Source organism: Barbus barbus (genome assembly GCF_936440315.1).
Source record: "Barbus barbus genome assembly, chromosome: 25".
In the NCBI taxonomy this organism is placed as follows: Eukaryota; Metazoa; Chordata; class Actinopteri; order Cypriniformes; family Cyprinidae; genus Barbus; species Barbus barbus.
The window spans coordinates 23,073,461-23,098,592 of NC_136753.1; the positions used below are offsets into that span (position 1 = coordinate 23,073,461).

Genomic DNA, 25,132 nt, shown 5'->3' on the forward strand with positions numbered 1-25,132 from the left:
CTGGAAAAACATTTTAAAAATCTTTCTGACCCCAAACTTTTGGCCGATTCTTGACTTTCTGACCATTGTGTATTTCATGTATGGGTGGTTGCTACACATTTCCCTCCCCTGTATTGTGAGAATCGGAACTGTATGTACTCTTTTTGACACGTCTTTCCACATTTTTCTTTTTTTAATATTTCATCCTCTGGGGGTGGGTTATAGCTTTAATTAAAGGGGTCAGACCACACGTAGTCTTACCAGCTGAAAAAATATTGCCATGCCCTTTTATCCTGTTAGTTATGCCTTTGCTTCTCTCCACACATGGCTTACTTTTGTTGTTAGTCTTATCTTCACCTGAAGCTCACAAGTCTCAAAGTCACAAATTGCATTAAATACCTTTCAAACATGAACTGATTCCAATGCCAAATGTTAAACTTTATTGACACACAGAACACTGTATTTTGTACACCACTGTGATTGTGATTAGGACACAGCATACTGCGAGCAATTTATGCTTGCTATGTACAGTTAAATAATAGAAATAATAAAAATCCCTAAGTGACTATGACCAGTTTTGCAAAAATAAATAAATAAATAAATTTAGGGGCAAATGAAAGGAATGGAGGATCGGCGGGAGATAAAATTGGAGTTGAACATAAATTCAGTGTAAAAAAGAATCATAAACCTCCAAAGCTGATACACTTCACAATGAGATGCCAGTGATTTTATTTACAGAAGTACTGTGACCCCACCGGTACAGTGATGCATCAGATGGTAATATCTTGGTACTGTGATATATACAGTAGTACTGAACCATATGCACGTACTATTTACATGTACTCCTTCGTACTTCAAAGAGTACTAACATCGTACACGTTCATGGCATTTGGACATGTTTGTTAGTGTTGTTTCATTTTCACTGTATGTCAGAGTGGCTTTTAATGCTCAGATACAGAGAGCTGACCATTGTAGCCTCCTCAGGCAGCGACTCCAAGTCTGTATGCTTCATGCACAGGAGAGTTCCCAACAATTTGGGGAAGTTCACAGTGAAAAGCAGGTAGATACATGGATTGGCAACACTGTTCAGGCTTGCCAGCAACATGAGGATGGTGAAAGTTGCAGCTGAAATATAAAAAATATATATACATATACTGGTTAGACAGAAGACATTACATTTGATCACATTCTTAATGAATATCCCGAAACATTTCATATTGATTGAGCATAGCTCAAGGTAACATGTAGGGGAGAGTGGGGAGTGTTGGAACATAATTTGGAACATCTTCCATTAGCTTAACCAATCAGAAATGAGTTACAGGGGTGACATCATATACAAATGTGTGTGTGTGGGTGTGTGTGTGTGCTTTTGTATTAAGCGTTGTATAATATGGTGTAATTTCCATTCATATTTGGTTTAATTGTATTTTAATTAATTGTTTGCTTTTTTTAACAGTTTAATAACTCCAAGGTCACATCACACTCCCCTGATTAAAATGATGCAGTTCTATAAATCTTCAAATAATAAAACAATATCTGACGACATCATTCAGGATGTGAAATTTTCCAAAGTCTCCACTTTTTAAATCACTTACTTTCTTTTTAATCACTTTTGTTATGTTTGTCAGTAGCCTATATAGGAGACGATATTGAACAGAAATATTAGTTAACTTGTGTCACCTTGTATCAGCCCTATTGTATTTGCAAAGGCATATCTCAACAGCACATCAGCACAAAGTGTCTGCTATTAGACTCTTACTCTCGGTCGGAGCGTCCGCGTCCCACACAGACCACAGCTGAACGGTGAAGAACGGAGCCCAGCACACGGTGTAGGCGAGCACGATCACCACCGTCATCTTCACGGTCTTAATCCGAGACTTGGACACCGACGCCACGTTGCTCGTACTGGTGGAAAGAGGGTGCGGGTGTCCTTCATCACGACCCTGCTGCCGCTGCTGGGTCTTCAGATACAGGTTGATCTGGAGCGCGCGGCAGATGCGCACCTGGCACACCATCACGGTTACGATGGGCACCAGAAATATCACCAGCGTCGTCCACGTCACGTACGCTTTAGGTCCCCACGGCTGAATGAACTGTGCCCAGCAGTCGTAGACACCCGGGGCGATCTGAACCCTGGAGAAAATAAACAGCTGCGGAACGCTGAAGACGAACGACGCGAGCCACGCGACGCACACTGGCAGGTTCCAGCGCGCGCGTCGCCTCTGGAAAGTCACCATGGGGTTGCAGATTGCCTGATAACGGTCAACAGTCATCACAACTATCATGTAAGTGGAGGCGAACATGCCGACGATCTGCAGATACTTGACCAGACGACATACGAGGTCAGGACCGATGAAGCGGTCGGTTATGTCCCACATCAGCTGTGGGCACACCTGAAAAAAGGCGACCACCAGGTCCGCCAGGCAGAGATGGGTCACAAACACGCGCATCCTGGACATCTGCCGTTTCTTCTTCCACAAAACCAGAAGCAGACCAAAGTTCAGAGTCGATGCGCAAAGAAAGATTACGCTCAGAAGCGCGATCTCGATTTGAGCTAAATACTCGTTCCGGGGTTCATCTCCGATGGCTTCCATCTCCAAAGTTGCATTGCTCAAGTTCAATGTAAGGACAGGCATTTTCTTCTTATCTCGAGTTTTGAACTAGTTACGGTTTAGTAGGTGCAGTTTTACTGACCCAGTGCGCACGAGACTGTCAGTATTCACACATCTGCGCATCTTTAGCGTGTGAGAGCGCACGGAGACTACAGATTGTATTTGATGCTCTGGTGGATGTGGGAGGGTCTTTCATTCAGAAATACTCAACAACACAATATGACATTCAGAAATCCACAAGCTGAAAAGATGGATTACAAAGACATTCAACCTTTGCCAATTTTGCTTAATACATATTTACTCTGGACCTTCCAGATAGAAATGTATTTATAATGTAGCCAACATAGGACATCTCCATTTAATTACTTGTGGCTAAAACCAATCAGGTGCATTCACCAATGATGATTTGGAAGTCATATTAAATGAATAGTTCACCCGAAAATTTCATTTTATTTATAATTTACTCACCCTCAGGCCATCCGAGACTTTTCTATTATTTGGATAGTTATTATATATAAAATCAACAACACTGAACCAAACTTTAATTCTATAGACGGGGAAAAAAATAAATGAATAAATCACACACATGGAAACATTATTTAAAATATATTTTTCTTTCCACAAAAGAAATAAGATTTAAAATGAGGGTGAGTAAATAATGGCAGAATTTTCATTTTTGGGTGAACTATCCCTTTAAATTTGACACCTATACATTGAATTAATCTTAAAAAACTGTGGGATTGTATAAAAACAATAATCAATGCAAAAATGATGACACAACTTACCCCTAACGTATCAATGTGAAACGCTTATCATTAAGTAATTCACAAACATATAACAAATAATCCATATGTAATCTCTGAACATCCATGGACTTTAAAGCAAGACAGCACGACACTGTACGATGTGATGTGGGTTACTTTATTTCAAAGTAAACACCTGAAGAGTTGGTTGCATAACCTTCTAATAGCTATGAACTGTTGACAAAGGCAACATCATTTTTCTCATAATGAAACCATGGCTACACCTTCATATAAGACGTCTTCTCTGCAAGAGAGCTAAATGACTCCCTTCACTATAATAATTACACCACTCATCTGAAAGGGCAAAATCTCACTTCAAATAAACAAAAAACAAAATTAACTTTGCGTCATTCAATTTAGATGCATACTTGTTCAAACCAATTATATTAATGAATGAATATGGTATTAAGCCAGGATAAATCCCCATTAATAAAAAAAAAAAAAAAAAAGAAATTATAGGGAAATTCATGAATAATTAATAAAAGAAAACTTTATTTTATAGAGTGTTTATGATTCAACGACTGTTAAGCATTCTAAATCTGAAAATGTGCACTTTGATACTCCAAGACATTTCCTGCACCCTGAAAATCATCCAAATAAACCATAGCCAGTACAAAATCCCAAGATAGCGACCACAGATATACCTAAACCTTTGGTTGCATTGTATCTGCAAAGGCATAGGACCAAATTATTTATACAACTGCCCTGATGGTTCGTTCTCACCCTACTCACTGACACTATGGCGGTGCACCGTCTGTACACAGACTCATAATGCATTATCACACATGCAAGCAGAGACATAAGCACTTTTGACACTAGAATGTTGTCTTATCTGGCATCAGGATGTGCTGAGTGTGGCCAGGAGTTCCTCTTTGCTCATCTGATAGTGGCTCTTCTTCCACATGTCCCTTAGCTCCTGAAGGATGGTGCCAATCTCTTTACCCGAGGTAAAACCCTGTTTGCGTAGGTCATGCCCACTCACTGGGAAGCGCGGGATGGACCACCTGCTCAGCTCACCTAAGAGTTTCTTTTCTCCCTGATACTTCAGCAGCTCCAGGACTTTATTCTGGGACTCCGGCTCTCTAGACTTCAACAGGACAAAAAAAAATTTAAAATTATATTTATATAAAAAATTAAGTGTTGTTATTGTTAATTAAAACTATTTCAAAACGTTCTCGGTAATTCAAATAAATCTGAAACAAATTAAAAATAAAATATATAGAAAATATTGTATTAAATATATAGAAAAATTTAGAATAGAAATGTTGCATTTGCAGGTAGCTAAAATAAAGTTCAGAAGTTCTAAAAATGTACTTTAATTACAAAATAAAAATAAGTTAAAGCTATGTAAAATAAGTTTTAAAAAAATGACAAATGACAAAAATACATAAAATGACTAATATTTAAATAATAAAAAAACTTTTAACAGAAAATATATTATTAAAAGATATTAATAAATATATAAAACTAAAATAACACCAGAATGACGGTTTTAATGATTATGGGGATAAACTGGGTCTTCCTGATGTCTGTTTGATAAATGCTTCTTTTATTTTTTTGCATGTCAAAATGTTTTATATGAAATTCAATTATTTTAAATTTAAAATGTTGTACATTGATTTAATTTTAAATACAACTGATGTCATGACATTTAACTATTTTAGAGCAGAAGGAAATGCACATACATCAATGATGAAATCTGTGTATGGTTTCATGCAGTCACATTTGTCCTGTCCCTTAACGAGATCTCGTCTGTATTTGACCAGGAAGATGCCCAAGTTCTTCTCCTCTCTGGATAGTTTCAGTCGCAGATCCAGTTTCTCCACATCATCCTGGCTTCGGAAAAGAGCAGCCAGGATAGTCATGGGTTTAGGAGAGCAGTCATGAGCCTTCTGCCAGATGTGCTTCATCTCCTCAACCCTGCCATCTGCTGGAAGACCTGCAAGAAAATACACAGCAAGTCTGAACATTTATAATATACAACAATATTCTGCATTATTATTACATTACCATTTTTCTGCCCCACAAAAAAATATCAAAGTTAACTTTAATTCAGAAATTTAAAGCATGTTAATCACAAAAAACTGCCCATATGAATTGCATTTTTAAATGCATTTTGAATAATAAATTTGGATGGGAAAAAAAAAATTAGTGACAGGTAATTGTCCATTGTATGTTTAGATTTTCAGCCACATTTCCTTACAAATATTTGTGTTGTGAGCTACTTCCTCATGTTTTGTTTCTCACCTGTGTACTGGGCAAGGCCCAACTCATAGACAAGCTCCAGCAGGTGATCAGCATGGTTTCCAACCAGCATCTTCTTCAGCTCCAACCAAATCCTCTCACCTGAGATTCCTGCTAATCCTCTGGCATTCTCTCTTATTGCCTCCAGAGTCTCGGGTTCATGTTGCCCAGGTTCAGTTGCCACCCGCCCATAAAATCTACAGAACAATCAGACAGAAACAATTTTTAAGATTTTAAGATAAACCACACTGGCCATTTATAGGCTATACAGTGGACTCCACCTTATAATCTTAATATTGTAAAATGTAAAGGATAACTTATTCACCCTTACATAATTTATCACATTATTACCTGAAATATCTCAGAATTCGAAGGTAGTCCTCTTGGATCCGTGGCGAGGCACTGCCGACAAACCTTACTTTCCTGTTCTTGAGATCTTCATATCCTTGGAAATAATCATAGAGAGTTCCATCTAGCCCTGTGAAAAACACAATATCAATATACAATATACAAAAATGTTAATGATTCAAAATCCAAATCAATGAGAAATTCAAAGCTAACGCAGGTGAAGTATTTTACCAAGAAACATGGAGTTGATGGTGAGATCTCTGCGCTCTGCATCCTTCTCCCAGTCAGTGGTAAACTCCACCTCTGCGTGTCGCCCATCGGTCTGTACATCCACTCGCAAAGTGGTCACTTCAAAGTTCTCATCATGAAGCTATATAATGTATAAATCCGCATGTGTCAGTTTGCCTTCCTAATGTTGACATTATGTGGAAAACTGTCACCAATCAAAACAGATCCCCTAAACCCACTGCAGTACTTTAAAAATATGACTTAGAGGTTTGGAGTAAAATTTTCAAGAATATAAAAAAAAACAAAAAACGGTATGCTTCACCTTACCCTGGCCGTAATGGTCCCATGTTTCTCTCCTTTGTTGTTTATCATCCTGACTCCTGCTGTCTGGAACATGCTCTTCATTTCCTCTGGAGTGGCTGTGGTGGCAAAATCCACATCTTCAGGCCGTTTTCCTGACAGAAGGTCACGCACTGCCCCTCCTGCAATCCTCAGCTCAAACTGGTTCTTTTCAAACATTTCTATTTGTCATAAAAAAAAATATCCCATTTTGGACATGTTCCTTGATGGTACAAATTTGCTTGGTACACTAAAATGGTAATCATTCAAAAGTTTGGACATGCCTAACTTAATATACAAAATAAAATGCAAAATAGTTTCATTTCCATTGATGTTATTTTATAGTTTCTGGTGACTTTACTATTATTCTAAAATATGGACATGCTGATAAGAATGAATGAGTAAGTGTGTCCAAACTTCTCAATGGCACTGTATATCAAAGTGGTATTGAAGAGGTATTTTTGAAAACGTGAGATAAAGTGATCTTACCAGCCAGCCCAACCAGCCCGTCGGTAAACAAGGACTCAAACTCTTTAGTCTTCAGCTGCATTGTGACTAATGATCTGTGACTCCACGTGAGATGATGAACGAGGTGCGCAGAAATTATTTAGCCCACATTGGTGAACTTGAAGACAATAAAGTCAGTGTCTTGCTGAATCTTAAATATATAAACGTTAGGTTAGTAAATAACTTGACTTGAGGTGACTCTTCGAGGCTAGTTCTTAAGGTGATGAACACATAACGTGATATTACCAAAGATTACTAAACACGCCGCGCGCAGCCATGACAGACGTTCACAGAAGGGGCGTGGCCAGGCGACACAGAGCTTCCGGGATAGCTACGTAATGACTTTAACAACCAATGAAAATTATTTATTTACTTTTTCAGGCTCCCACCCAGCATGGTGGATTTAGAAATACTCACATTTATTTGCATTTCTTGGCTCATTAAAACTGAATCTGTTTCGTATTCGTGCTGATAAAACTGTGATATGTTTATTATGTTTTATGTGTAAAATGATTTTTTCCTCATCAATCAAATCCTAAGGTTATTAGGACTCAATGACTTTAAAATCGCTGGGGTTTTGTGAAACGGTTCAATATCCGACGAATAAAAAAGAATGATTCCTTCATGAGTTACCCGTTAATTTAATCAGGCAGTAAAGCAGCCGTGAAGGAATAAAACGCGTTATCTCTCTGATTGCATCAAGTCCTAAATATTCAAACATGATGGTTTCTCTATATTTAAAGTTACCGCCCATTTAAAGCCAAAGCGCATCGCGAGAGTGAGGAAGTGGCAGGCTGTCGCATATGCAGTGAGCAGCTGCTGGGATCCGGTTAGTTTGATTTAATGGCTAAAGTGGAGATCGCCCCTTTGAGAAGCTGGGATGATTTCTACCCAGGCTCAGATCGCTTCGCCAAACCAGACACGCGAGATCTGGCGAAATGGAACAACAGAGTGGTCAGCAACCTGCTGTACTACCAAACAAACTATTTGGTGCTGGCAATCATTGTATTCCTGGTTGTAGGGTAAGTCCAGCTGTCTCTGTCTTCTTGGTGAACATGCATGCACAATATGGGATTCAACCGTAAACAGAATAGATAGTATTTCTAATTTGTTGTGGGCACGTCAACACCAACATCGCATTACAGAAAGTATCGCGAGAAGTAATGCTACTGTAAAGTCAGCTTTAAATGCACTGTAAATAAAGTTCTAATTCACGTAAATCTTTTTAAGCACTGTAATACTGTATTTTTTTGGATACGTACCAGCAATTTTCAGTACCTTATATTATAATTTGACATCATCATTGTAACTTGGTATCAGCAGCACTGTACTTTTTGAAAGATAATTTCATGTTGCATTAAAGAAAATAAGCTGTTGCCCTGTGCAGTTTAGAACATGAGGTAGTTCTTAGCTAAATATAGTTAGTTGGTCTGAGCACACATAGTTGTGTTGATATGTGGGCAGCTGTGTTTGTAAAATGAAGGCCAGTCTAATATCTGGGAGATTATGGTTTGGCTCTAATATTATAGCTAGTTGCTAAGACTGAACAATATTTAAGGGTGTGATCTCATGACACTGAGCATGCGCAAAGGCCACGAGAGCAGTATTTAGTCATGTAATCATAAACTGCATGTCTATTTTCACGTAAAGATTATTATTTAACTGTCAAATTTATTCATTTTTAAAATAACCAACATGAAAAATGCCTCCTTTTGTCAACAATATTTTTGTTTACACTTTATAACCATTAGGTGTCACTATTGGCATATTCTTGCAGAATTCTTATAACTGTGATCTAAACCAAATTCAAGTGAGCTTCAGGGCGTATTTAGTTCACTGCTTATTTCTAAGTAGACATTAATTGAAGTATAAGTTGAAAAGATGTTTCAGACTCAAATGTAGTATAATTACTATGATTTTGTCTTCAGTAACATCCTATCACCATCTGATTCTCTGTGTGCAGGTTCTTGAACCCTGTGAGCATGTTCACCGGTGCTGCAGTGGTCGCTTCGGTCTTCATTGGCTCTGTATGGGCAGGGGAGAACAAGGCAATCATCAAAAAATTCAAGAAGGAGAACCCTGCTCTGTTTGTGTTCCTGGTGATGGTTGTGAGCTACTTCCTCATGTCGCTCTTCGGTGGAGTTATGGTGCTCCTGCTTGGAATCAAGCTGCCTCTTCTCTGTAAGTTTCTTAAGAAAATTGTCATTGGTATCATAAATCTAAAAATGAAAGGAGGAAAAAAAACCAGCTTGTTTTCATAAGATGGAAATCTTTTAGATGGAATACAGTACGACTCTTTGTGGCTTGCAGGAAAACAAATGCAAAGCAGCAGTTTATTAATTCCAGCTATTTAACATGCAACATGAAGCATCTGGAAGTTTAGAGTGCTTTTTGTCATTTCAGTGATCTTTGCACATGCATCGCTTCGCCTACGGAACATGAAAAACAAACTGGAGAATAAGATGGAGAGCGCCGGAATCAAGAAGTCACCCATGGGAATCTTACTTGAAGCACTGGGTCAACAAGAAGAGAACCTCAGTCAAATTCAAGGCTTTCTGGAGAGCAAACTCAAGGAGTGAACTCTTACTGAGCTTCTCACTCGAATGAAGGAACGGCTTTCAGCTGGCACCGTTTCAGAAAACTACTCCGTTTATTCCAATTGGCAAAGCAAAAAGTATTTTTCACAGTGTGTTTTTTCTATTATGGAATGAAATAATTGTATTGACAATAAGAGTGTTTTATAATGTTTACATCTCAGGTCAAATGTAAGACGATGCAATTCAAAACGTCTTCCAAAGATTTCTCTATGACCTGTAGGGAAATGTGTCATGTTTATATTTAAAATGATAGTGTTTTTCTCTCCCAAAATATATTTATTCATATATTAAGACAATTCAATAATATAACATGACAATATATCCTCAGGTTTAGAGATCTTCAGATGTTCTGCAGTGTGATAACCGGAATTCTATGGCAACTGGAAACTCCTGCGGTACTGACAATCAACCGTATTACTTTGTAGAAGATTGTTTACTTCTGTTTGTTGCTGTTAATGTAAATTGTTCATTGATGTCTATTATCACATTGCTGATGCAGCTGTGTTGTAAAAGCAATAAGCAATTTGATCCCTGCATTATAGAAATTTTACCATTGGAAATGGAGTTTTAGATGCTCCGTTTTTCAAGATCATCCCTTACCTTTGGTTAATTGCTTTAATGCACAGCCTTTCATGGCGTCTTGTCACCTATTAGGTAAAATAACTCAAAGTTGAATTTCCTGTGACTCTATCAACCTTATTTTGCATTACGGAAGTAAGTTTTATTCTTTGAGTGTGCTTTTTGTGTTACAAGCCAGTGTGTTTATGATTATGATGAAGTAGAATAATATAATACCAAATACCAGTTTTCAGTATCATGTGGCATAATGGACTGACAAGTAAAATAACTGGACGTGATTGCATTAAATCTATGCAAAATGTGTTATTAAAGTCACATTTTGGTACTATCATGTGTTTTATTCTAATCAAATATTAATTTAGAAATCAAATTAATTGCTCTCAGCAATTGTTTCATGTTGTGCTGGTCAGTATGTTTTTTTGCAGCTTGAATGCAGCATTATCATACAGAGGTCATTTTATAAGTGCCATATTCTCAATCAAACATGATTCATTTATTCCACAATCAAAGTGTTTGAAAATATTGGGCTTACAGATATAAAGCAACTAGTAGTCGGTCATTTGATCTCAGCATGTTGGCCCAACCTGATCCATGTAAAAAAAAAAAAAAAATCTTAGGCTGCTGATATGACTGATACGACCTGTGAGTGTACATGACTTGAAACTTGTTTTCCAAAAGTATTCACTTCTTTGAGTAAAAAAACCTTTTAAAAGAGGAACAAGTGAACTGAGTGGGCCAAGCAATGCATGTGACTGAGCTATTCTTTAGAACAGTTTCCAACAGCTGACTCTCATTACAAACTCGCTGAACGACTGAACTTGTGGACTTGCATCAAAAAACGAGTTCTTAAAATGTATAAGGAAATATGACTTTAAAGGTAGTTTATTCCTAAATCCGATCCATATTCAGTCCTTCTCTCTTATTCTATGCAGTAGATTACAGGGTGTTCCTGAGCAGCTCACAACATCTGTGCAAACTTACCTGCATTAAATCATGTTTAGTTCCTCCATATGTGAAACTGCTGATTCAGCAACCTCACTTTCATGTGTTTACACTTAAAAACAGATGCAAATCTAAGCCCTTTGAATTCTACAATGCTGAGCAAATAGCTAATAAGTAATATGAGAAATGTAAGTGAACAACTATCAATTGTTGAGCGCACACACCGTTTGTTTTTTTGCACCATGATAGAGTTCAACAGGCAAATACAACAAACCTCCTAAGACACCTACAGTGAATTTATGATGGAACTCAGAAACTACCCTCCCCATCTCTAAAGGTTAAACATGACCTCATGTCTAATGCCCTTCAGGTGCATAAGGTGACCATTGTTGCATACTTTTAAACTGCCATGAAATTACTCTCTTTTAGGTCACTGAAGTAGTGGAATAATACAGTAGAGTGCTTTTTGGCAACTCGGAAGATCCAGCAAAAAATATCTTGAATCAAGTGATTTTAGGTGAGCAATTGAATCGTGGGATTGTATAGGCCCATTTATGCACTGACATTTTGTTTGGAAAAATTAGGTAAATAAAACCCCAGTTACAGATGATTATATTACATTAATATTATGTTTATATGAAGCTTAAGTAGGGTGTATAACCACAAACCCACTTGACAACTGGAAGGATGGTGTGTGTGTTCATGAAGGACTAAATAGATGGCCATTGTTTGCATGGGTTTGGAGTCAGCTGTGGATGACCTGGCTGATGTCTTTGTGCAGCTGGTGGCTACAAGAGCAAGGGGAGGTTAGACAGAAGGGCACAGCTGCAGCACAAACATCCCAGCATACTTCAGAAGCAGTGTAGGACGGACGGCCCCGGGCCACAGTTCATCAGAACAAAGCCTCTGTATCTCAGTCATTCTCAGAGCCAAGAGCAGAGGGCAATGTGAGGGGAGAGCAATCACTTCAAGAGCTGTAGGGAGAATGTCAAAGAAATACCACACTAAAATCGAAAGGAAAAAAATAAAAAGGGCTTGACTCATTCAAATGTTTTGCATTTTGAAATAATTCTTATGATTAAAACTTACTCCCCATTTCAATTTGGTGGGAAACAATGTCACTTCACTTCAATACAATAATCAAAATCATTAAATTATGCATGAACTGAGTACAAACATTTTTTACTACGATATATCCATCCTAATTTTAAAACGTTTAATATTTAATTGAAATTAAATATATACTGTATGCATGATTGTTTTACTAATGTAAATTAATATGATGCTATGATTTTTCCCCCAGTTTATTTTGGATTGAAATATCTTACAGTACATTCATTTTGTATTATTTAAAAAAATATATATTTTATGAAAATGACACTGGCTTAGAGTTTAAAGGTCAGAGGTCACAATACTTTTTTTTTTTTTCACAGGACTAAATCAAAATATATTTGGACTCTTTCAATGTATTTTAAATGTTACTTATTTTCTATTAATCAGTTCAAGTGCAAACATTAATAAATGAATTGTGGATATTTATCAAAGGTGTAGCATAAAAATCCAGCGAGCCGCATGATGTGTTGTGAGCTCGTTCTGTACACAGATGACTGATTGCTTATCTTCAGGGGAGTGGCTCATGTGCTCTTAGCTGGAGTCTCCAAACGAGCTTTTCTGGTTTTATACTGTACTCCACAAATGATGACGAGCTGCTTGTTCTCGTAAGAATTCAGAGTCTGAAGTGACAGAAAAAACTACTGTGTATAGCTTTAACACATTTTTGTATGTTAGAATTTTAATTCCATATTTCAGCTACTAAGACAGATATACAATGAATCAATTGCATTGCTACCTGGAAGTTGTTTTTTCTTGTGTGTCTGTTCAAAGTATAAATGTAACCATTATTGCATAAAATTGAAATGTTAAATAATACAAAAGTCATCTTTATAGTCCTAATTGTGGTTTACTGTAATGCTTAGTCGAGCTTGCCACTTCCTTATTGCATCCCAGCAGGTGGTATTTCCTTATGAAACCATAAGCAAGTTATATTTCGGATTATAAAAGCCTAAACCATTCATGCTCAATTCTGACAAAATACAAAAGACAATACATGTTGGTTTTCTCTTTTAATTCCAATGAATTTTTTTAGACAAATGACTAAGAACCAGCTTGAGAAATCCAAACTATATATTATATGCTTTAAAAACAAATCTTTCAAAATGATAAAAACAAATCTCTCTAAAAGATGAAAAACGTATCAAATGTTTTTACAGTATTTACAAACATATACAGTTCCCTTCTAAAGAGAAAGAGAGATGCTGTGCGCTCAGTCACGGTTTCCAATCTTTCAGAGTGAGCAAAGTCCATTAGAGTATAAAAGTGCAGTAAATGGCCATAATTATTGTACCTGGATAACTGTTAGGTGACAGTATTAAAAACTATTTTACTCCTATACAGTCATGTTTCAATAATTAAGAGTTGTTGCAGTCCGTTTTAACAGGATTAGAAAAGAAAATTAATACTTGGCACTGTCTGATGCAAAGTAACATGTTGATAGACATGATTTACTAGTACAGAAACACTGCTTGTGAATGGTACAAATGTTAGTTGTACACTAATAAAAATAACAGCACTGCTGGTTGTGAACTAAATTAAAATGGTCCCAGTACAAAGCCAGAAAGGATGGATACTTGTTATTGTGAATGCTTTAAAACTGAACCTGATGACTGAGAAAATACTGAATGAAAAGGCTGTTGTTGCAACATCACACTCCAAGTACTCGGTTTACGAACACACAAAAACACTGTAAAAAGTCTGACGAGATCAGCACGAACGACTAACAATACAAGTGTGAAAAAGCAATGTGGAATATTTTGATGAGGGTTTTGCACATGAGAAAAATCTGGTTTCAATCCTTCATATCATTGTTTGCTTGTGCCTGATGAAATATTAAATGTTGCAATATCCTTCAATCTCACAGTGTGTATTGGGGTGATGTATCCCCTTCATTTTGCCCACAGCGTCAAAAGCTTCACCCAAAGTTTCCACAGCAACCGTGTCTTGAAGACGAAGTGCTATCCCATAAGTTTGTTCACAAAGAGAATGCATTTTCCATTCTTTAGTCGCATAGCAGGATCTACTTCACACGCATGTTTTAAGGCTCTCGTCCGGCAACATTCCTACCTTTGGAACTTAATAAGCAAATGGGATGAGAACAAGGCACATGAGAGTGAACAGTTTCTCTCACCCTCTACACTATCGTTCCAGGTTTAGAGTTCTCATGCCAACAGAGCGTCTGCTGGTCTTCAGAGTCAAAGCTGCTGTCCATTGGGCTGCTTGTGTGTGAATCGTGGTGGTTCACATCTATATAGGATCTGCAAATAGAAAAGAGTAAAATGTTTTAATAATAAAAAAGAAATGTGGACAAATACGCTGATTTATTGAACATTTTAAACCCCAGTAGCAAATAACATACCAGATACACTAAAAACCAGAGTCACGGTCAATAGATGTGCAAGAAACACAAAGTTACAAAAATAACTCCTTGTGCAGCTGGTTTTGCAGCATTGTGCACTAAGGAATTCAGTATATCTGGTCAAGAAACAAGCCTTGTTTCCATTTTGATGATTGCTTTTTGATTAATATGTTTACACGTTCATCACAGATTTAAAGTAGGTTAAGTGAGACACAACATCACTGTACAGTGTTAAACATTCACACACCTGAAGCAGACCATACAGAAACACACACGTATGGTAGTCATAACTTGCACACAGCAATCAAAAACAGAGCAGGGTCGCATGCCTCCCCTCAAAACGAGACCTCACCCTTTTTTGGAAGCAAACACACAACCATCCCACCACCAACGAGTAAGCGGTAGAAAGTGCTGTGGAAAAGACTGCGGTTTTGTTAACCCATGAGTGATTCGCCATTATAGTTAGAGGCAAATGCGAGTCCTTTAAATCTCACCAATGTTGTGTGTTGTCAGTGACACTAGCAATGAGTGTAAAAGTATTCTGGGTCATAACCACTGGCAACAGCACCAGGCACCTCTAAAGGCGCTGGCAACGGGCTTCTCCTGCCCGGAGTCATCCACCCGTATTCGGGTGGGTATCTGTCCATAACAGGGTCAGGAGGCGGAGCCAGCAGATGGGGGTCAGGGCTGGTTTGGGAGGAAGGGTAAGCAGCAATCAGATCAAATTGGTAAGTGTTCATGTATGCTCACTACACACAGCCAAACAGAGACAGACCACTGGATGTATGCGGATGCTTAAAGGGATAGTTCACCCAAAAAAAAAAAAAAAACATTTCTTATCACGTTGAAACCAGTTGTATTGCTTATTTTTGTGGAAATTGTTTTTTTTTCAGGATTATTTAATGAATAGAAAGTTCAAAAGCACATTAGAAATATAAATATTTATTAACATTATAAATGTATTTGTTGTCACTTTTAATCAATGTAAAGCATCCTTGCTGGAAAAGTTTTACCTTCTAAAAAAAAAAAAAAAAAAAAAAAAAGACTGCTAAAACTATTTGAAAAATCTAATTAATTCCTCTTAAAAATTTAGAAGTTTGTGAGGAATACAATGGCTTCAAAAAACATGGAATAAAAATGAAAGTCATATGGATACATATGGACGCTCGACACAATCTCTATATTTGCATTTTTATAGAAGAAACTCGTATATTTGGAACGATATGAGGGTGAGTACACAAGTGTGAACTACTCCTTTAAAAGGTTGCTTGAAGAAACACGAGCACATTTAAAAGGAAGCCATGCAGTTGTACTTTTACAACACACAACAAGCCAGACATCCTGAGATGCTGACTAAACAACAAATCACGCTGAGCACAGACAGAGCAACCCCACACGGCTGCCGCTTTACTTACTATCAAGGGCTACACTTAGCAAATGAAGCTTTATTAACTCTTGCATGTCTTGAACCACCAGTTTGAGGCGGGGACAAACCCATCTGCTTCATCTGATAGCAAGAGGAGGAAGGAGGAAGTGGAGGAGGAGGGAGGGAGGAAGAGCAAGCTTGGGAGAAATGAGGAGGATAGTACTGAGGGCTGGCGGGGTAGTGCCAAGCACGCTTAGAGTGCGAGCTGGAGCCTCTGTGAGGAAGAGAACGGTCATAGGGAGAACAAAGCGTGAGAGCAGGTACTGCATCAGCGCTCCTGCAGAATTAACCAGATGCATGTTGTCAGGCAAGCTGTTAGCTAGAACATGCCCATAAACAACTATAGAATATCAGCTAGACACACTCAGAAAAAGTACAAAAGCTGGGATGGTACCCTTTCAAAGGGCACACCTTTGTACCTAATTTACCCCTGAAAGGTGCATATTAGCACATTAAAGTTATGTATTAGTACCTAAAATGTACAAATTAGTACCAAAATGGTACATATTAATACCTTTTGAAAGGGTACCGCCCCAGTGACAGATTTTGTACACTTTGGTAAACATAAAGAAAATTATACATGATCCAAACTAGAATTTTCTTTGAAAAAGTAAAAATCTAGAATAAAGGGTGTTTTATAGGGTATTCTTGGTGGATGCTTACTGGCTAAGTCAAAAAGCCCACCCAAGCTTCTATTATATGGATTGGGACCCTCATTAAATATAGGTCTATGAGTTTTTTCACCTTTAATACAGTGAGACCCTATGGACCCAACGCTGTAATGAGTTTCTTGGCATGGCATTGTGATGGTGGTGCTTAACTCTGGTTAAGATGGTTCAGATAAAGGCTAATGAGGTAATCAGTAAAGGACGATGGAGCACAGAAGAGTCGTACCTGCTGTGTAACGGTTGGCTGTAATGGACAGTGTTGTAGCCGTAGGACTGATGGTGTGCGGGAGGCATATCGTACTCTGACATTGCCATGACTGGTCGACCGTGCCAGTTTCCCGAACCCACTGCAATGAAATTAAGATGACAGGAAATTAATGAAGGAGAACCTCATGTAGATAACATTACTGTTCAAGAGAGAAGAAAAATTACTCAAGACAGCATCAATAACAGTCAAGGTTTTAGACTGGCCGGGGTAATTAAATGGCCGATATTTATTTATTTATTTATATATATATATATTTATATAAAAAACACATACAGGCCACCACATACAAATATTCTATGTATTCTTGTATGTGGCAGCCTTTATGTCAAAAACAAATTTCCCTAGAGATAAATAAAGTAATCTTGAAAATGCCCCCCAAAAAATCTGTCTAAACAGGACGAGAATATGATTACATTACTGATATACTGTCCTGATAATAATGTCAAACCACCTTAATGGTCCTAAACCAGGCTTTTTTTTACATATTCATAACATCTATATTATTTTCTTTTGATTGAGTTCAAATGTGTCATTGTGAGATTCACCGATTGACATTAGAAGTTCAGAAAAAAATTCTAACGTGGAAATGCAAGGTAGTGCGTTTATGCAACAGTTCTCACCTGTAGAGTAGGAAGTTGTACTATCACTGCGTACGTAACTTGATGACATGGTCCTGTAGCCCAGGTTCTGCTGCGGTCCCCTGTACGTATCATACCCTGGTTGTCTGTGCTGTCGGTTGTACCAACCACGCAAGTGTTCCACTACTTCAGCCCTTTGCATGTTTTTGACAATATTCTCATTCCTGGATGGAGGACGGTTCCTTGACGGCCTTAATGTGGCATAAAGGTTATGAGCCAAACCATCCATCTCATCCTTGCCGTAGTTCCCATGAGGGTCATGTCTGTAGTAGGATGGGTTAACATTATAGTGTCCCTCCATCTCAGTCTCGTACACGTACGGTCCATTTGGGTACACCTCAGGTTCGATGTACCGTGGATATCCGGTAACGTAATAGGCTGTGGTGGTTGGTTGTTGCCGAGGTTGAGGTGTATAACCCCGCATCTCATTTTGTGCTAAGTTTGGCATGCTGCCCGTGTTGGCGTATATGTTGCCCTGCCTCCGCCGATGGCGATTTTTTGCACGGGAATGGCAGCCAGGTACAGAGTACTCCACACTGGATTGGCTGGTGTAGGAGGAACCATCGTCAAGTATCTCAGTGCTATTACTACGACGAGGAGGAGATATGGTGAAGACAGGCTCAGATGGCTCACTTTCCGTAAGGAACTGTGACTGAGATTCCAGACTGCCGCTGCGTTGCCGAAAATGAGTGCTGCATCCAGGAAGAAGCAAAATAATTTGTGAAAATATTTTCAAAATCATATTTTTTAAAAGAAAAGTAATCTAAAAAGAATTTAAAAAATCTAAAAAAGAAACCTTTTTTTATTTAAATAATGGATGGAAAGTACAAATTTGAATTAATATATATTAACAATTCAAATGACTGGAAACCCAATAATTGTTTCACATTGGTTTGTAGGCCATTTTAGTTCACAAAAACATCCATATCTAGGCAAATAAATATTTTAGGACAGAGCAAAACTAGAACATTTCTTTGTTTTTCTAAGCCTGGAAATCCCTGACATTTACAGGTTTTACATGATCGTGGCAACGCTGATTTTATTCCTTCCTAAATGCCATACAAGGGTCACACTAGTGGGTAGGTGATGAAGAGGGGTCGTTTGTGTTCTGTACCCGAGCTGGATGCTGCTGTAGGCATTGCGGGGAAGTTGAGGGGTGGGGGGCATGCTCCGCGAGTCAGAGGGTTGGCGTGAGGGTTGACGGTAGGGACTGCTGTGTGTCGATAAGGCGTCTCCGTGTATATAGGCCACAGGTTCTTGGACTTCACCATAATTTAATCTAGAACACAGATAAGAACAATGCTTTATCAAACCAAACTTCCTTTGTGGGTGGAGTTCTTCCCGCACACAAAACCAACCTCCAAGGAAGTACACAAAAAAATTTCATGGCATGCCACCCCTGTACCTAGTTAAATCTAATACAAAAGCTCAATGGTTTTTGAGGAACAAATGATTAAATAGCAAACGACTGAATCCCATATCATTTTACAGACAGATTTCAGTCGTCTGGGCCCAATGAACTTCCACCACACTAGCACATTCTATTAATGCTCATTGTTCCTGTGAGATTTTCCAGAGCAGCTTTCCTGCTTATGCCCCTTCCGCCCCCACTTTGTGATTATTGCTGGAGTTTTTGCAGTCAAGCAGCGACATGCTTATTCCTGGGGCACTATTTTTAACACTGTGAGTGTTTATGCTGATAAGAGGAGATTGTGAAGAAAGACGTAGAGGCAAGGGAAGACTGGAATGCACGGCTGATTCCTTGTTCGCAGGTCTCTACTAGTTCAAAAGCAAACAGCAGCCATAGGCAGGAAAAGGTCAAAAGTGCTCAAGCTTAATCCCAAAGAGCTGTGGTTGGCAGGATTCTCACCTGCTGCAGTCCTGGTAGTCTTCATTGGTGTGATCTATGCGATCTGAATGGAATGATGCAGCGAAGGAGTTTGACGAGCTGGGACGTGGAGAATACTGCACTGAACGTGACCGTTGTCTCTGCGATGGCTCGTCTAAGACAAAACAAGTTAACAAGATTAAGAGGGAAGACACCTAGTCTAGCCTGCAGAGATAAATAGCAAAGTCTACTGTTCAAATGTTTGATGAATACTTTTGAAATTTTATTTAGCAAGGATGCATTAAATTGACCAAAAGTGACAGTATAAAATTCTACACTGTTAAAATATTCCATTATATCTAGCAATACTCACCATCTTCCAAATTCAAGCAGTCAGAAAGGCTGTCAAGGTTCACATCATCTGCAACAACAAGAGAGATTATAGTTCTGCGAGTATTATTTCCTTGCCGCCACAATCCATTAGTGAAGCATCAAACCTTGACTGTCAACAGTGCAAGTTTGCTTACACTGTATAAGCATGCACGTTTTCAGGGTTCACACACACATATACAGATATATACACACACACACACACACACACACACACACCTAAATAATGACTAATAATTAAACCAAATATGCACCAGCAATGATGACGGAAGCTCTTTGCGTGGGCTCCTTGCCAATCTTCACTCTGTATTCATTAATCTGATTTTCGATCTCCTGGAGTTTTTTGGTAGCATCCAAAAGGTTTTTCCTGCGTTTCTTCTTCACAGTTTTACAGAGCTCATTTTCATAGGCAAGTTTTTTCGCAGCCTCCACAATCTTCTTCTGGAGTGCAAAGCAGCTCTCCAGATTTCTTAAACGAGGATCCTGCAAGGAAAAAAATTGAATTAGCAAAGTAGTACACCAAATGCAAGGAGCTCTTGCATTATTTCTGAGAAAAGCAATTGAGGCAGCCTACCGCATCATAAGGGAAAAGGTCATCCAATTTGAAAGCAGTTCCCACGCGCCTTCGAACAGTAGGGGGCTTCTCTCCTGGTGCCAAAGGATACTCCTTAGGTAACACACCGGTCAACTCCTGATCAAATAAAAAGAGAAAGGAAAGACAATCTTAAGATATGACTGTTTAAACTGACACAGTTGAAAGAGCATAAAATACGACAAGCCACTAACAGCTTCCCGGAGGCAAATTTTCTTCAGCTCTTCTTCCTTGAGTGCCAGAAATTCTTTTATGCTCTCCTGTTTGTTCTTCAGTTCTGCAATCTTCTCTTTCTTCTGTTCCTCATTCACTTCATTGTCTCCAGAATCTAAATGAAAGTAAAAGCAAGCTCAATCACAACATTGGTACGAATGACAGAGTTCATTAAGCTGTTTTTGGGATGGGAAAAACAGAAATAGTCTTACTGGAAGAAACCAAACTTCCATTGCTGGCCATGATGAGCTTGTCTTTATTCTCCATGCCGTCCAGCTTACTGTTCCTTGGAACGCCAGTCTCTGTGAGATCCATGGCAATATCACCCAAACTTCTTGCTGTAGTTATTTTAGCCTTTATGCATGTAAAAAAGAGGTTATTGCAGCATCTCAATCACTTTTGCATGCTCTCAGCCTAGAAACAAAGCAATGATTTGTGCAATTCTGAATTTATAAGTAATAATAATTAAAGATGCACAAATATATACTCACTTTACTCTGCTTGCGGTCCAGGTAGAACTGGTGTTGGCTAATGGCCATCACCCAGATGGTTTTGATCAGAGAATGGCTGGCATACCACGCGTAGATGACCTGACCAGATTGACCAAATGTGCGTCTAGAAGCTGTTCTTCTGTGGATTAACACATGTGCATACTGAAGCCAAACAATGCATTTGATCCTATGTTGTATCAAATAATTAAAAATATGGGTTACTGTAACAGTAATTATTTAAATGGTAAGAAAGAACAGTAAAAACATTCAGTGACGATACATTTAAAAATGACAATAAAAAGTAGGTTGATTCAAACTAACGGTAAACAGCTTTTTAATTTTATAAATCCAAATAAATTAGATGTCACCAGTTTTAAGGTTACCTGATATATAATACCGACTGACTATAAAGGAGGTCAGTGACACTGTGGCACTATGTCCTGTGTGATATCATCTTTGTTTACAGAGCAACCCCAACTTGTATTACTACTACAACATGAAGTGACCGATTGCTTCACTGCTGCAGCTCAGCATTGGAAACACATTAGCTACGTCAAAAGGCTTTGCATCGCTAACATTTACTTAGTCTATTCAAAGGCCACATCCTATAGTCTATAAGTAAAGAAATAATGCTTAACAAATCACAAACTGTGCTCACTGAGTGCTTCAGCCGGTTTCATTCAGCTTTATAACATGGAAAATGTATATCAAGACAAGACCTATTGTCGATTTCTTAGCAACACTTTAAGATAAGGACCAGTTCTCACTATTAACTAGTTGCTTATTAGCATACCTATTATTAACATATTGGCTGAATATTAGTACTTATAAAGCGCATTCTGCATGACCATATTCTGCATCCCTAATCCTACCCAATACCTAAACTTAACAACGACCTTCATAACTATTAATAAGAAGCAAATTATGCAGTATATGCAGTATTATTACCTTATTGCAGCAAAATTTGTAGTTAATGGTTTGTTAATAGTGAGAATTGGACCTTAAAATAAAGTGTGACTGATTTATTTGGTTCTCTCACCTCTGAGGGTCGTTGACCTCTACGGCGAACTTCTTCTCTCGGAAATACAGGTTTTCGAGCTGTTTCCACAGATAGAGCTACAAAGAAAAAGGAAATGAGTTAGACAGGAACTATGATAGGAACACTGTTATGAAAATATCTCAATGACAAAAAAGTCCAACAAATAGGATTTGCATTAATTTCTATGATCTAGATATTTGTTTGTGAGATTCACCCAGTGAGAACATTTACATTCCTATATTTTAACATTTAATGTTTAGTTGCATTCTCTGTCAAACCAAGAAATATATATTTTAATTCCCTCTTGGACACATTATACTCTGAAATCACTCACAAAAACATCACTACATCAGTATGGATACTGATATATTTAGCTGGAAGCACAAGACAGTTGCTTTGGGTATGAAGCCAGTACAATCAAAGCACTACAGAAGCAAAGCGTCCACTGAGCTCACAACTTTGCAAAATTTGCTCTAAAGGGAGAGCACTGAAAAACAGGTTTGTGGTAAAAGCATGGCCAAAACATCTGCCATTCATGAGAACTGTCCTTTCAGATCTTTATTCCAGAGCTCCCGTCATAGATCTTCCCAGCTTAGGGCAGGGAAAGTACAATATCTAACTACTATCAGCGTGCGGGGGTGAGGATTTACCAGGAATGTTAATAAACGCTTCCCACCAGGTACTGCTCGAATGCAGCACTGAGTAATGCAGCACTGAGTAATACATACAGGACCAATATGATCCGAGCTTGGATCACAGAGAAGGTTCGACTGCAGAGAGTATATTAAAACTTAACATAATTCTGACAGTTATGTTTAATAACAACAAAATGAATAATTTCAGAGATCTTAAAAATGGACGTTACCAGTTCAGTCAGTAAGCCTTTAAAGTCCCTGGATAGCTGGACAGGTTCAGTATAGTCCTGATCTGAAGTTTCCCACAGGTTTGTGGCTTCCTCGAACAATACTCTCTTGTCTGCTTTCGAAGAGACCAAAAGGTGTTGCAAGAGTTTCAGGCGATTGAGCCCCGCCCCTTCCCTCCCCCTTCCTATGACATCACTAGCACCTCACTTTGCCCTTACCCACCTTGAGCTAGACTTCTCTTCCAAGTACTAGTGTCTCTCTCCGTTTCCGTCTGCCGACTATGCAATCGCCTCTGAAACTAACTCACACATGTAATTAAACCTTCACAACTTCATTCTTTCTCTACGGTCACCTCCCTCTTAATCGGATACCCGATTCCTGTCCTCATCAAACCAGACAAACCGGTTACGCTCTCTGAAATACACACTCATAGAATGTTATTCCTCTTGTTTCATTTTGGGAGGGGATTTGGAGCATTGATCATAATGAACAGCCTTCTATAGCTATTCATTAATCCGTGTTCCTTCTCCTGGCGCGTTTCATTTTTACAGTCTGAATCGTAATCATTCACCCGTTGGTTTGGATGCTCGTTCCTTTACGTTTTCCAAGGCAAATATGCCAGGAATCTACTACTTTCTTGTAATCATTAATGGCTGGCCATGGCACTCCTCACCTCCTGGTGAAAACAGCATGCCTCTCTCATAGTGACTAAATAGCGGATATGACGACAACAGGGAATGTCTCACGATCACAAAAATCACTACAAATATATAGCACTTTATATGTTGAAGTCCAAATGTGGTACTGACTAGCCTACTCAAAATTATCTTATTGCCAGAACATGTGATAGCACATTATAATGTATTTCTTATGACTCTGAAATGTGCAAAATCAGCTAATTTAAAACCAGGACTGGGAACGATAAAAGCACTCTCAACAATCTACTAATGACAGCAGTTTAAAAAGATGAGCGAGACAAACTTTCCAGCATAATTCTCTTAGACAATTAAATGACTGATAACTAGATAAGTCTGAGGACAAATGAGAGAGCATGCAAATGGAAAGACAATGGGAACAATCTTCAACACCTCAGACTGATAAAACAAGACAGGCAGGCAAATCTAGGAAGTCTGCAGAGGTTAAGAATTCAAATTAAATTAAAAATAGATAATCAAGCTAGACTAAATGAAATACTAATTAACACAATAATGACAATTAAATTAAAATAATATATTTTTAGGGTGGCAAACATGCTGACCCAAACCCTTCAGGTGATGTATTTTTTTTAAGTATTACTGATCCTGATGTAATTGTCACATGTGATACCAACTTCATTAGTACTATTATCACTTAAGCAGTGGATTCAATTTATACTAATCTAAAAACCAGCCCATGCTTAATCTGGATGTGTGAAAGTAGTATTTTATAATCGTACACACCTTAAAACTCTTTCATGTCACTGGGCTAATGATGATGCAGTGCAGAAATATGTTATGAATATGAACACACCCTCAAGATGTGTCACTAGATCTTCAAGACTGGCTGTGTTCACACAGTAGTGGAATATGGTTATCAGCCCTTTTTTGGAGCGGTAGATAAAGTTATATAAACACAGATATATGATGAGAGTGATAACGGCATTCTATAACTGAATACAAAATGACTATCACAATTTTCAGGACTTAAAAACACAGTTTTGTAAACCCATGCTTTTTAAATGGAACTGCAATTTGAATGAGCTGGACTGTCACACTGACTGTGTGAACTTAGCCACAAAACATACAATTTCACCAAAATCACAGATTTAAGTGAAAAAGAATAACTCTTCAGAGGGTAAGGCATAAAAAAAATATTGTAAGTAATATAACAGAAGCCACACCAAAAACCACCAATGCACGTGAACAAGTATGAGCAATCCAGACTCGATTGTCAGCTCAGAATGATGACTCGATCATATTCTGCATCACCTCTCTTAGACACAAGAAACACTCATACAAAATCCTTATGGAGATAACCACAATTAAATAGTAAAAAACAGTTTAGAAAGAAAAGAGTGGTGTTTGCAT

The 25,132-nt window shown here is 38.2% G+C and overlaps 4 protein-coding genes across 6 annotated transcripts in view; 1 reads left to right on the plus strand and 3 right to left on the minus strand.

Annotated features, from left to right (window-relative positions):
• Positions 1-399: 399 nt before the first annotated feature.
• LOC306844906 (oxytocin receptor-like) lies at positions 400-2,828 on the minus strand. Its single transcript, XM_079377338.1, has 2 exons — positions 1,739-2,828; positions 400-1,104 (listed from the first exon to the last, which is right to left on the minus strand). The coding sequence occupies exons 1-2, from the start codon at positions 2,613-2,615 to the stop codon at positions 899-901; spliced, it is 1,083 nt and encodes a 360-aa protein (XP_079233464.1). The 5' UTR covers positions 2,616-2,828; the 3' UTR covers positions 400-898.
• A 664-nt stretch (positions 2,829-3,492) lies between these two features.
• LOC306844905 (CCA tRNA nucleotidyltransferase 1, mitochondrial-like) lies at positions 3,493-7,978 on the minus strand. Its single transcript, XM_079377337.1, has 7 exons — positions 7,043-7,978; positions 6,542-6,735; positions 6,218-6,356; positions 5,990-6,116; positions 5,642-5,835; positions 5,080-5,333; positions 3,493-4,481 (listed from the first exon to the last, which is right to left on the minus strand). The coding sequence occupies exons 1-7, from the start codon at positions 7,101-7,103 to the stop codon at positions 4,233-4,235; spliced, it is 1,218 nt and encodes a 405-aa protein (XP_079233463.1). The 5' UTR covers positions 7,104-7,978; the 3' UTR covers positions 3,493-4,232.
• On the plus strand, positions 7,830-10,871 carry LOC306844907 (PRA1 family protein 3-like). 2 transcript variants are annotated; one of them, XR_013781947.1, is made up of 4 exons: positions 7,904-8,082; positions 9,024-9,241; positions 9,464-9,734; positions 9,986-10,563. XR_013781947.1 is itself a non-coding variant. In XM_079377339.1 (3 exons), exons 1-3 carry the CDS (start codon positions 7,904-7,906, stop codon positions 9,637-9,639), a joined length of 573 nt encoding a protein of 190 aa, XP_079233465.1. In that variant the 5' UTR covers positions 7,830-7,903; the 3' UTR covers positions 9,640-10,871. The 2 variants fall into 2 exon arrangements, 1 of the variants encoding a protein (XP_079233465.1); XM_079377339.1 differs by having other exon boundaries at positions 7,830-8,082; positions 9,464-10,871.
• Positions 10,872-13,284: 2,413 nt separating this feature from the next.
• frmd4ba (FERM domain containing 4Ba) overlaps positions 13,285-25,132 on the minus strand; it is a 45,328-nt gene continuing 33,480 nt past the window's right edge. The window contains exons 12-24 of one of the 2 annotated variants that reach the window (XM_079377180.1): positions 22,204-22,280; positions 21,165-21,303; positions 20,886-21,027; positions 20,655-20,788; positions 20,443-20,559; positions 20,123-20,351; positions 19,852-19,899; positions 19,521-19,653; positions 18,765-18,929; positions 17,633-18,342; positions 16,971-17,091; positions 15,145-15,337; positions 13,304-14,549 (exon numbers count right to left, since the gene is read on the minus strand). In XM_079377180.1, the coding sequence (XP_079233306.1) occupies positions 15,169-15,337; positions 16,971-17,091; positions 17,633-18,342; positions 18,765-18,929; positions 19,521-19,653; positions 19,852-19,899; positions 20,123-20,351; positions 20,443-20,559; positions 20,655-20,788; positions 20,886-21,027; positions 21,165-21,303; positions 22,204-22,280 (2,184 nt within the window). In that variant the 3' untranslated portion in view covers positions 13,304-14,549; positions 15,145-15,168. Of the gene's footprint in view, positions 14,550-15,144; positions 15,338-16,970; positions 17,092-17,632; positions 18,343-18,764; positions 18,930-19,520; positions 19,654-19,851; positions 19,900-20,122; positions 20,352-20,442; positions 20,560-20,654; positions 20,789-20,885; positions 21,028-21,164; positions 21,304-22,203; positions 22,281-25,132 lie in introns of both variants that reach the window. The other variant, XM_079377181.1, reaches the window with a different exon arrangement.